The sequence below is a fragment of the Pogoniulus pusillus genome, chromosome 34, assembly GCF_015220805.1.
Source record: "Pogoniulus pusillus isolate bPogPus1 chromosome 34, bPogPus1.pri, whole genome shotgun sequence".
Lineage (NCBI taxonomy): Eukaryota > Metazoa > Chordata > Aves > Piciformes > Lybiidae > Pogoniulus > Pogoniulus pusillus.
In genome coordinates this window covers 542,191-555,410 of record NC_087297.1, presented here as the reverse complement: position 1 = coordinate 555,410, position 13,220 = coordinate 542,191, and the positions used below count along the sequence as shown (strand labels likewise).

The window sequence follows — 13,220 nt, the reverse complement described above, 5'->3', positions numbered from 1 at the left end:
TGCCTCAATAAAGCACTGATGCACAGAAGCTATAGAGTCAACTCATCAGTGCCCCGATCTGCGTCTCGCCAGCCTCTGGACCCCGACACTGCACCATCTCTGACCTACCTGCTCTCAGATTTGCAGGCTTCCATGTTGTCAGGACACAGATTCCAGAGGCGAGTCAGCTCCTCACTGCAAAGAGAAGCAGGAGCACACTGACCGCCACAGTCACAGAATGGGTTGAGCTGGAAGGGACCTTACAGCTCATCCAGTTTCAACCCCCTGCCATGGGCAGGGTCACCTCCCACCAGCCCAGCTTGCTCAAGGCCTCATGCAGCCTGGCCTGGAACACCTCCAGGCAGGGGGCAGCCATAACCTCCCTGGGCAGCCTGTGCCAGTGTCTTACCACCCTCACTGCAAAGAATTTCCTCATCTCCAATTTCAATCTCCCTCTCCCAGCTCAAAACCATTGTTCCTCATCCTGATCCTGTCACAAGTCCCTCCCCAGCTCTCCTGGAGCCCCTTCAGGTACTGTAAGGCTGCTCTAAGGTGTCCCTGCAGCTTTCTCCAGGCTGAACAGCGCCAACTCTCCCAGTCTGTCCCCACAGGGGAACTTCTCCAGTCTCTGATCATCTTAATGGGTCTCCTCTGGAGGCACACTTCAGCATTCTAAAGGCAGACTCAGTGCAACAGAACTTCTCACCCCAGCCTGTATACCAGAGCATGGCACAAATTGTGATCCATACCAGACAGAAACCTGATCTAAGGATGCAAACTTAGCAGGTTGATGTATATTAAGTTTCTTGTCTACAGCTTGCTGATCTGTGATCAGAAACACCAACAGACTCTACTTCCAAACTAGCTGCAGTCAGGCTATTTTGCTCTGATAAGTGGAATAATTAACCACTTTCTTTTTCAGCAGGGACATTTTAGCAAGCACCCAGTACAAGGTTTTGAAGCTTAAGACAAGGTCAAAATTCCCACATTGAGGCTTGGGTGAACTCAAACAATGAGAAGGTTCTCCTTTCTCCTGAAGAAGAAAGTGGGGAATGCAGTACTTAGTCTAGCCGAAGATACAGCACTTCTCTGGAGAGGCCACAGCTAGGAGAACCCTTTGCTGCACAAGTGAAATCCCAGCTGGGCTGCCCATGGCAGAGGTACAGAAAGTGACTCAGTGAGTACCAATGCCTGATTTCCTGCTTGTAACTTACAGACAGTTTAAACGGGACCCACAGGAGATGCTAGGAGGAAAAGAAGTCTGCTGCAAGCTTTGAAAGAACAAACAGTTCCAAAATGAGACAGTTTGAAATTATTAACTTAAAAAAAAAACCAAAAAAAAATCAGTGGCCAAAACCTCCCAAACCTAAAAGCCTCAAACCAGCTAAAACCCAGAAACTCTGTAATGAAGAAGGCCAACCTACTTCCCCATCAGGATTTTTTTGTTTGGTCCTTTCCCCAAGAAGTCTTCTGGAGCTGGCCTCTTTCTCACAGGCCTCATTGGCTTGGAATCAGAAGGTCTAAAGGAAAAGAAAAGAGCTTTTTAGTATCAAAGCAGAAATATTTAGAACGCAAAATGATGCCAGTGCCGAATTAAATCATGATGAAAGTACCCAGGGTTCCAGGGGTGGAAGGAAGGAGGGGAAAAAAGAGAAGGTAAAGGAAAAGGGTTTGCCACACACCAAAATTAATTCACTCTGAAATTTCAGGGTGTGCCAGAGCCCTGGTGCAGCAAAACCAGGACAGGAGATTTACGCCAGCAGCACATAACTGGCATCAACCCTGCTGCTGGCTCAGCTGCTCTCTGGTTGCAGGTTCTTTCCCCAGGTGCCCCTGATTTCATGGGATCAAAGAAGGGAGATCCCAGACCCCTGAGGTTAGGATAAGACCTACCCAAGCTGAAACTCTGGATGAGATCTAAAGGAGGAGACAGAACATTTATAAGAGTCAGATTTCACGGTTTTACTTCCCCACCCCCCACTAACAGGAATTTCTCTGTTAGTGCAGCCCCCTCCCTTTGAGCAAACAGGTGAAGTCATGAAGAGCTGTCTCCAGGTCAGCTCTGAACAGAAAGACCATGGCCCAGCTGCTTCTTACCACCAAGAGGGTGCATTCTGTGTGCAGTGCAAGGACAGAGGAGCAATGTTTCATCACCACCTCAAGACAGTCAAAGCTGAGCATTGATCACGAGTTGGTAACCAAGCACAAAGAGAACCTCTCAACAGCAGAGCTTCCTCTCAGCTCTGTGATGACCACCAAGTGGCAAAGCTGCTAAGGCAGAGGACAATACTCAGGCATTCTGTCCCACCAAAGCCAAAGGCTTCATTAGGGGCAGCTCAGAGCAGTTGATAGGCCAGGCAGAACCTATGCCCTGCAGAAGGCAGACCATGTGCTCATCTCCTCAGTCACCAGCACCTTGGGATGAAGAGAAGGAAGCACTGCCAGGAGACAGTGAGGAACCGTCTCTGGAGACGCCCAGCCACCACTTCAACACAGGGAATGCTTTGGGCAGAAACCCAGAAGCCCTCTGCACAGAGGGGCCATTCAACTATGCCAGCCTGCACTGTGTGAACCACATGGGAACATCTGCTGCTACTGCACCATTTCCTGCAAGCAGCAGCAAGCTTCTATCCCTCTCCCAGTTACCTTTCTTTCACAAAGCTGGGGCAGCCTTCATTTTTCCATGAGTTCCAGTTCTCCTCAGTATTTAATATATGCTAGGGGAACAGAATATTGCACATTATTAAGGGCAGAATCACCTTCAGAGCTGACTTCAGAAGCTTTTAATTGAGCTATTAAAGACAGAGCTTTGCTACTCTGTGTATTTCAGCCACTATTTGGAAAATCATCACTATCACCTTAGGCTATTTGTTAATGAACTAAGCTGCCTACATGCTGTAGGACAGGGTTTATTTCTCCTTCTCTAAACAAGGAAACAGATGCAGTCAAAGCAAAGGATACAGGGAAAGCAAGCTGACTTCTATAATTCCATTTGCACCCTTTTTCCATGTCCTTAGGCACAAGGCAAAGGCTTCCAAACAAATGGAAAGATTATTTTTCCAACCACCCGGGTGCCTCTTGTGTGCACAAACACAAATATATCCACATCTCCATTAATGAAACTGTGGGGAAAACGTGGCTGCAAAATAAAAAGACGCTGTGGGACCTTTCTTACAGAGACAAAGGCTCTCTCAGCTGCAACTTATAGTAGCTTAAGCTACTTTAAATTAAGGCTCCATGTACTTCATCCAGACAGGCACCCAAGTACCTACCTCGACCATTTTTGAGAATCGCTCCCCATCTGGAGGATTTTCTGACAGTAGCTGTGATTGGGAGGAAAATAACATCAACAAAAAGTTAACTTTTCTGCATGATATTTGTAGCAGAATATGTAAAAAAAGTCCCAAGGGAAGTGGTGGTTACTGTTTTAAAGGTCATTGCTACAACACGACATGGCAAGTATTTTTCCATCTAATTTTTATGCTGTCCCCACCTGGTACACTGCTTTTGTAGTGTCCTCAATCCACAGGGACTGCTCATCTGTCAGAACATAGTTGGAACTGGAATTGAAAACCAAGCAGACAACAGAAGTGTTGTTAAATCAGCTTTTTTTTTAATTGGAAGGTTTACTGCAGAGGACACATCATTTCCACAACACCTTTGTGAAGGTTGTTTTCCAGACCTGAGTATGTGGCATCACTTTGACTGTTCCCCAAAGGCCTCCAGTGACAGGAATCTAAATTTCTGAATAAAGCAACTGGAATATGTTCTGGTCTCATGGACTGACTGCAGCTTCTAAGATGTGCCTGTGAAATGTGCTTGTTCAGGGTTTAGCTCCAGCCAGTGGGATGCCCGTGTGTGTGTGCTTCAGGATCACAGCAAATGGACACAATGAAAAGACTCACTTCAAAAAGCCCCAAAGCAGCCTCTCCCACCTCCTGCTGAAGCACACTACAGACAAACCAAGAGGAACAGTTAACCTGGTGTGCTAGTTTGAGCCTAGCTAGAATGTTTTGGTGAGAAGAATTAGATTACAGGCTGTGAAAGGCAAACAATGGTGATGTCTACTTTGTAGAAGTACAAACTTGTCTATTTCTGTAGGTAACTGTATATACTGTAAATATCTGCTTGTATATTCTGCTAAGCTGTAAATATAAGCTTGATTCAATTTCCAGAGCCATGGAGTCTAGTCTGGGTGATTTCCAAAATGTGGAAGGTAGGGAACACCCAAAGCATTGCATATTTATTTTGGCACCCAACGTGGGGCAAATTAAATTTGATTGACTGTTAATTAACTCTGGGAATCAGAATGAAGCTATTTTCCTTAGTGCAGGCTGTTGCGTGGCCAGTTTTTGGCTTTTTCTTCTACCATTGGCTGACAGCCCAAATTGGTTACCTTTTGTTGAATCTAATTTGGAGAAAGATTAAAGCAATTTTCTTTGACTTTGGGGACCACATTCTTGGATGGGTTGGATTTAACATTACTAGTCTTATTACCAATGATTCAGGAAATGATACTTCTGCTGGAATTTATTCAGCAGCTTTAATGTGAGTAATTTTGCCTAAGACCCAGTTACCTAATCCCTGCTCTAAATTTTATTCACGTGATACTGTAGTATTTCTGTTGTGTGTTCTCTTAGGTCTTATAATTTTGATTTTTGTATTAGTTTTGGCATTATGTATGAGAAATTTGGATATGGTGCCTTTAAGAAAATGAGATGGGTATCCTTAACTAGAGAGAGCAAAATAAACGGCACAAACAATAATAACAGCTTGGAGGGAGAGCAAGGGGGGGCCACCACTACACCTTCTCCCCTGGATTCTGGGAATAGTGCCCAAGTCCAAGTTGCTGACAAAAAACAAGGCAGGCAGCAAAGGAACAAAGATAACTGCTCAGGCTTCTGATGTTCCTTCACTTGGTTTGAATCCTCAGGCAGCAGAAACTCCTAACTCTAAGCCAGATTCAAACTCACAGGCCTCAGGTCATATCCCCAATAATTCAGACCCGCTAGAGGGGATGTCCAAGTCCATTTCAGCTCAAACTATTTTGACTCCAGTAAGGCTGGAGCTAAAACAAAACATTTGACAAAGAGTGATTCAAGAGGACTTAGGGGAGGGGACCTCTGGTGCACAAGAGGAGGAAGAGAAGTATAGTCTTCAAGATTTGGCAAACATACTTAGATCTCAGTACTCTGATGAGAAGAGTGCTGTGAGATTGGCTACCAAGAAAGAGGATGGTTCTGAGGAGTTCAACAGTGCTCTTAGGAAAGCTCTGTTTCTAGGCCAGGGACAACCAGAACAACCACAGTGTGCTAGTTTGAAGCAGGCTAGAACATTTTGGTGAGAAAAACTAGATTCTAGGCTGTGAAAGGAAAACAATGGTGATGGCTACGTCCCTCAGAGTCTCACTGAAGGAGAAATGAAAAACATTAGATAACACTCTCGCCATTGTGTCTTCACTTTCTGGCTGGGCTTTGACCGAGCTGCAGCTCCCTAACCTCACCTTCCACTCACCTTTGCTTCTTAACCTCTTGGCTGAACCTCCATTCTTCCTTGGGACTGGGGTAAGGTTGAGAGGGGCAGGGGGAAGGTGCAGGGGTGGTTGAGAGCCCCTCCTGGGGACTCAGGTTTCTGGGAGGGGAGTTGTATTTCTGTATTACTTTTACCTTGGATATTTCTGTATATAACTATATATATATATATATCTTGTAACTATCTGTTTGTATATTGTGCAGCTGTAAATAAATAGCTTCATTTATATTCCCAGAACCGGCTGAGTCTAGTTGGGTATTTCTAAAGTGTGGGGGGGGGCGGGGAACACCCAAACCTTCACATATCTTTTACTTGGCACCCAACGTGGGGCAAATTCATTTGAGTGACTGTTAATTAACTCTGGGAATCAGAATGAAGCTAATGAAGCAGCAATATTACTTCGTGGGAGCTACTGAGTGGCCTATTTTCTGTTTTCTTGTGTACAATTGGATCAAAGCCCAAATTGGTTATTTCTTGCTTAATGTAGTTTTTAAGAAGGTCAAAGCTAAACTTACAAGCATTTTCTGGTCCTGGGGTGATTTCATTCTTGGGTATGCTGGTTTTAATGTCACCGAAAATATTACCAGTAACATTACAGGGGCATTTACCAATAATGTTATATCCAATCAAAATACTGCTTTATCTTCTGCACTGATGAGAGTGATTCAGCCCAGAACTGAGATGTCAGACCTTTGTTCAGGATTTTGTTCATGTAAGACCATGATGTTACTCTTAGGTGTCAATTTATGTCTTGTAATTTTGATTTTCATATTAATTCTGGCATTATGTGTGAAAAATTTGAATGCAGTGCCTGTAAGAACTAGGAAGGTCTCTGTCTCTAAACCAAAAGGGACAGTTTTACAACCAAACCAAAACAAAGATAACTCAGGAACACCACCCCTCTCCCAGTCAGGGGCACAACAAGGGACAGACAATACACCTCCCTCTCCAGATTCTGGGAACGCTGCCAACCCTCCTGGTGGGAATGATAACAAAACAGGATTGGCAGGTGTCCCAGGAGTACAGGCAAATACTCAAAATCAGAATGTTCCCTCTACTGATAATACTAGTCACAGTAACCCAGTCAGTCCGAATCTCCAGCCAGTAGACCAGAACCCTGTTAGTTCTAAGGCAGATCTGAACTCACAGACCTCAGGCCAGACCCCCAATGATTCAAACCCTCCAGTAGACACGTCCAAGTCTGTTGCTGTGCAAGCCTTTTTGACACCTGCTAAGGCGAAAGCCAAGACACAGCATTTGACAAAGTGTGAGTCAAAGGAGGATGGGAGAGAGGGAGCTCTGGTGAGCAAGAGGAGGAAGAGGAGGCATTTAGTCTTTGGGACCTGGCAAACATGCTCAGATCCCAGTACTCGAATGAGAAGAGTGCTGTGAGGTTGGCTGCCAAGAAAGAGGATGGCTCTGGGAAGTTTAAGAGTGCTCTTAGGAAAGTTCTGTTTCTAGGCCAGGGACAACCACATCAACAAGAGGAAGAGGAGGAAGATGACATCCAGGAATCCAATGATCCACTCAAAGAGGTCAGGGAAGTTAGGAAGGAATACTCAAGGGAATCAGCTGGCTAGAGAGATGCTGTAGCATTGGTGCCAATGCCCTACAGGTAGGAGACAAATGTGCCAAGCAGCTAGGGCCACTCACCAAGGAGAGTGGAGTGGACAAATACCTAGCAAGTCCTCTTGGTAAGGTTAGCTTGTGGACACGCCTTTTGTTGGCTGTGGCTATGAGATATCCTTCCTGAGATGATATGCCATGGGCTGCCAAGAAGTGGAACACCACTGAGCAGGGAATTAAGCTTCTGACGGAGTTTGCTGTGAAGGAAGTGCTTTATGGAGATCATGGCACACATGAGCCTGATGACATTCCTCCTGGAACAGGTCTCATGAAGAAGCTTATTAAGCTTGCACCTTCATCCTATGCTAACATCTTGGCCAGCAAGTTTCTATCAAGGAGTGATAATGGAAGGTCTATCACTGTTGGTGAGTTCACTGATCAGCTCAGGCAGATAGAGGACAGCTTGGCACATTCTGCCATAATCTGTGCCATAAAAAATATGACCACAGAGATAAAGGATGACATTAAGAATAGCATGAAAGAACTGAAGGAGGATCTTAAAACCTCCATGTCCAATCTGGTAAGAGATACCATCCCTTCATCATCTCAATGGGTGAATGTTTCTGCCATCAGGAACAGACGCCCACCTCCTGCAAGGCAATGCCAGCCCAGGAGGAGACAAATTCCACCCAGACATCAGCAATCACGTGCGTCACTGTGGATACTTCTATGTGACACATATGGTGAGAACATGAACAAGTGGGATGGTAAACCTACTTCAGCTCTTTCAAAGAGAGTCAGGGAACTGCAGAGTGGCAGAAACAGAGGCAGCAATGCCAGAAAAGTAGCTGTCACTTCTTCAGCTCCCCAGAGCAACTGCAATTATTCCAACAATTGCAATTCCTCTCACAACAACACCAATCACTGTGTACACTCCACATGCCATGTTCAGCATTAGGGGTGCCCTGCCTCCAGCCAGGAGGAGGAAAGGGATAGTGGAGAGAACCTAATCTATTGGGATGTATTCATTAGGTGGCCTGGCAGTTCAAAAGTTGGGCAATACAGGGCTTCAGTTGACACAGGTGCTCAGTGTACTTTACTGCCATCCAAAAGCAAAGGGACAGAGTCCGTATCTATTTTTGGAACCACTGGTGGATCTCAAGAGTTAACTAAGATACAGGCTGAGATCAGTTTAACTGGTAAAGAGTGGAAGACACATACTATTGTAACTGGTCCTGATGCGCCTTGCATTCTGGGAATTGACTTTTTGAGACAAGGTTGTTTCAAAGATCCTAAGGGTCACAAATGGGCTTTTGGAATAGCATCTGTAGAGACTGAGGAATGTGAATTGAAATTGTCCATTAGACCTGAACTTCCAGATGACATAGAGGATCTGGAAGTGCCAATTGCTACTCAAACTGTGCACTACAGGCAGTACAGAACTAACCGTGACTTTGTTGCTTGGGTGCAGTGGGATTTTGAAGACTGCACATTCCTGGATTCAGTCAGATTGTCAAACCTCTGCATGATGTGACTCGTAAGAGAAACAATTTCGAGTGGGGACCTGAACAACAATCAGCCTTTGATCAGATCAAGCGAGAAGTAGTCCATGCAGTGGGCTTGGGACCTGTGAGATCTGGTCCGGACATTAAGAACATTCTGTACACGGCTGCCAGTGACAATGTCCAACTTGGAGCCTTTGGCAGAGAGCTCCAAATGAGACACGTGGTCGTCCACTTGGTTTCTGGGGTCACAGCTACAGAGGTTCAGAGGCAAATTACACCCCAACAGAGAAAGAAATACTAGCAGCATATGAAGGAGTGAAAGCAGCTTCTGAAGTGATTGGAACTGAGTCACAATTGCTTTTAGCTCCTAGGCTGCCAGTTCTAAACTGGATGTTCAAGGGCAAAGGTTCATCACCACATCATGCCACAGATGCAACCTGGTCTAAATGGATGGCTTTGATAACCCAACGAGCACGAATGGGTAATCTTGACCGACCTGGTCTGGTGGAGGTGATCACCAACTGGCCGGAAGGCACAGACTGTACCAAACCTCCAGAGGAGAAAATAACTCATGCTGAGGAAGCTCCTCCCTATGGTGATCTCTCTGATCAGGAAAAGAACTATGCTTTGTTCACAGATGGTTCCTGTCGTCTTGTTGGGAACAAGCGAAGATAGAAGTCAGCAGTCTGCAGTCCTACTAGGAGAGTTACCGAAGCGAGAGATGGAGAAGGAGAATCCAGTCAGTTCACTGAGGTAAAAGCTGTTCAACTTGCTCTTGATGTGGCTGAATGTGAGAATTGGCCTATCCTTTACCTCTACACCGACTCGTGGATGGTAGCCAATGCTCTATGGGGTTGGCTAAAGGACTGGAAGAAGCATGGTTGGCAGAGGAAAGGAAAGCCTATTTGGTGTGCTGATCTATGGCAGGACATTGATGCACGGCTGGAGAGAACTCCAGTGAAGGTGTGGCACATAGACACACACATGCCCAAGAGCAGAGCAACTGAGGAACACCAACACAACCAGCAGGCAGACCAAGCTGCTAAGATTGCTCAAGTTGATACCAACTCTGATCTTGACATTGACCTTGATTGGAAACACCGAGGTGAGCTGTTCTTAGCTCGGTGGGCCCATGACTCATCTGGACATCAAGGCAGAGATGCAGCATACCGATGGGCTCGCGATAGGTCAGTTGACTTGTCCATGGACGCTATCACCCAAGTCATCCATGACTGTGACGTTTGTGCTGCTATTAAGCAGACTAAGCAAATCAAGCCCTTATGGTATGGTGAGAGATGGTCAAAGTACAAGTATGGTGAAGCCTGGCAGATTGACTACATCACTTTACCTCAATCTCGTTCTGGCAAGCAGTATGTGCTAACGATGGTAGAGGCCAGCACTGGATGGCTGGAAACCTATCCCCTTCCACATGCTACTGCACCCAACACCATTCTTGGCTTGGAGAGACAGATCATGTGGAGACATGGAACTCCAGAGAGAATCGAGTCAGACAATGGCACTCATTTCAAGAACAATCTTGTGAAAAACTGGGCCAAAGAGCATGGTATTGAGTGGGTCTACCACATACCCTACTGTGCTCCAGCTGCAGGGAAGATTGAGCGCTACAACAGTTTGCTGAAAACCATCCTAAAAGCCATGGGGGGTGGAACTCTGAAAAACTGGGACAAACATTTAGCACAAGCTACCTGGCTGGTAAATAGTAGAGGTTCAGTAAACAGAGCAGGACCTGCACAATCAGACCTGGTCCAAACAGCAGATGGTGATAAAGTTCCTGTTGTAGGTGAAAAGAATCTGTTAGGGAAAGCTGTTTGGGTATTTTCTCCTTCGGGCGAAGGGAAACCTGTCCGAGGGGTGGTGTCTGCTGAAGGTCCTGGTCACACCTACTGGGTAATGCAGGAGAATGGTGAAATCCAGTGTGTGCCATAGAGAAATCTAACCTTAGCTGAGAGAGATTAAATTCAGAGTGTATAACACAAGCTGTTAGGAGTTTTCTGTTCTAGGTACCATCAGCGTCCAATGAAAGAATCTATGAGAGAATCTACAGTACATGAGCAAGAACCCAGTGTCACCTGGGAGTCCCTGTTCTTGTCTCATCTGTGAGGAGACAAACTGTTTGCTGTTTTCTCAGCTTTTGAATCACCTACATCTGAGATAGCTGAAATGAAGTGTGAACTGAGCTTGCGATATTCATTAGTGTAAATATTGTTTTAGATTATGTCAGATAGTTCTCAGCAATACTCTGAGTGAAGTAGACAGGGGTGGATTGTGCTAGTTTGAAGCTAGCCAGAATGTTTTTGTGAGAAGAATTAGATTACAGGCTGTGAAGGGGAAACAATGGTGATGTCTACTCGCTATTTCTTCCTCTGTTAGACAGAATTCTGTAGCACACTAAGTAAAAACACATCAGCAACCAATGCTACATCATAGAATGGTCTGGGCTGGAAGGGGCCAGCAAAGGTCATCCAATCTGAAAAAGCTCCTCCCTCTGCAGTAACCAGGGGCATCCTGCACTTAGATCAGGTTGCCCAGAGCCCTGTTGAGCCTCACCTTGAATATCTCCAGGGATGGGCCCAAATAACCTCCCTGGCAACCTGCTGCAGTGTTCCAGCACTGTCCTGGTGCAGAACTTGGTCCTAATATCCAATCTAAATCTGCTCTGCTCTACTCTGAAACCACTGCCCTTTGTCCTGTCACTGCAGGCCTTTGCAAGCAGTCTCTCTCCACCAGAGTCCATATGGATTCAACATGATGCCACATACACAGGTAGCTTGCATTGGCCTAAACCTGATGCTATCTCCCTTCTCATAGTTGGCACTCCCCTTAACCAAACTTCAATGGCCTCTCCTTCTCCAGGATTCCACTTAATTCACCCATTTGGCAGAAAAAGCTCTCTCTGCAAAGATGAGCAGATTGTTTTATTGCTGGTTTACTAAACTGCAGATATCTGCATCTACTGAACACTGGGGCTACTGCAAGGGAGGGCAAACACCCACACAGAGAGAAGCAGAGAAAAGCAAGAATGAGACCTCTGCTGCCTTCTGGTAAGACAACTTGAACTACATCCTGTATTTCGCAATCCAAGGCTCTGCAGTCTCACAAGACCCTTAACAACAGGTAACCATAAACTCTTTTAAAGGAGTCAGATATACCTCCAAGCTCTTAGCTCCTCATCCCCAAACTGCAAACCATGTCCACATTACCTTTTAAATTTGACCTGTCCCTTTAGATACTGGAAGAGTATCAGGTACTGCAGCAGGATGTGGCGGCGGAAGTTACTGTCGCTCAACTGCAAATCCATCAGCTGCACAGCAACAGAGAACCACAAAGTGAGGAGACTGAACGTGCCTGACTGTGAACAGCCAGCAAATGATTTCAGATAAACTGCATGGAGCCTGCTCTTACACTGCAGCTCTGCTCTGTGTCACCTGTACTTTCAGGACAGTGCCTCACAAGGAGCTGTCACCTAGCAGCACTTAGGACTTTTCACAAGAACAAGGACCTGCTTGTTAGAGTGCCCCTGGAGCTTGTTTGGCTGGTTTCGTACTGCTGGACTGAACAACATTCAAGTGAAAAGGATTTTGGAAAACCACTCAAATGTCTCAGTAGCTGAGGACCAGCTTGGTCCCCTTCTCCTGTGAGTTCTCATCAGCACCTGCAGAGTGATGCTCTGCTTGCTTTCTAGCTCCTGTCTCAGGAAGAGAAAACTCAGGCTGCATTGAGACTTGTGTCCTGCCATCCTCTACTACACCTAGAAGCTGAAGTTACATACTATTCCAAATTGAAGATGTAGGATCAAATTCAGTACTGCTGTATTTTTGGACAGAATTAAAAACTCACAAGATCTTTCACACCCAAAATATCATCAGTCAAGTTTTGAAAACGCCATTTTAAAGGCACAACTCCCCCAAAACAGTTCTTTAAATATTTACTATTCTAATTTCCCTTTCTAAATGTAACAACATAAATCAAACAGTAATTAAGCGCCAGTTTCAACACAGACTCTTACTTCAGAAACAGAAGTCCACTCATCAGCAGTTAACAGAGGCATAAAAAAAGACCAGGTAAGAATGGAATAAGCCCATCTCAGTACAGTGAGCGATGCACACCCAGAGAAACTGTGGGGACTCTATCTGTGGAGACACTCAAAATCTAGATGCAGACAGGGCTGACCCTGCTCTAGCCAAAATCTCTGAGCAGGAAGGTTGAACTAGACACAGGATCCTTCCAGCCTCAACTAGTCTGTGACTGAAAACCAAGCTCCTACCTTCTCACTGGTGAGGAACTTTGCAAAGTACACATGTTCTCCTCCTGTCTTGAGTTCTTCCAGCTTCTTCCGGGATGCCTGAGTGTCGTCCAGCTTGTAGCTTTTGAAGACAGCCAGAACTTCTTCCGAGTACTGGAGCCCAGAGTTGGCCACCATGTGAAAACACAAAGCCCTTGCAGTTAGAGGGCTGCACCAGACTCAGTGTCAAGCAAGTCCCTTGCTACCAGCCAGTCACAATGACCCATCTGCCACCGGCACCTTCTGAACACCACCAGTGTTTACCAGCCCAGAGAATCTCACCACTGGAAGTGTTCAAACCATGCCCTTGGATGGCAGCAGGGAACAGCTGCTTT

At 45.7% G+C, this 13,220-nt stretch overlaps 1 protein-coding gene across 2 annotated transcripts in view; it reads right to left on the bottom strand.

Moving 5' to 3' along the window:
• THOC1 (THO complex subunit 1) overlaps positions 1–13,220 on the bottom strand; it is a 28,037-nt gene that overhangs the window by 7,199 nt on the left and 7,618 nt on the right. Inside the window, exons 11-18 of one of the 2 annotated variants that reach the window (XM_064170572.1) lie at positions 12,868–12,999; positions 11,804–11,904; positions 3,473–3,539; positions 3,252–3,302; positions 2,626–2,696; positions 1,873–1,896; positions 1,404–1,499; positions 109–174 (exon numbers count right to left, since the gene is read on the bottom strand). In XM_064170572.1, the coding sequence (XP_064026642.1) occupies positions 109–174; positions 1,404–1,499; positions 1,873–1,896; positions 2,626–2,696; positions 3,252–3,302; positions 3,473–3,539; positions 11,804–11,904; positions 12,868–12,999 (608 nt within the window). The remainder of the gene's footprint in view (positions 1–108; positions 175–1,403; positions 1,500–1,872; positions 1,897–2,625; positions 2,697–3,251; positions 3,303–3,472; positions 3,540–11,803; positions 11,905–12,867; positions 13,000–13,220) is intronic. The other variant, XM_064170574.1, reaches the window with a different exon arrangement.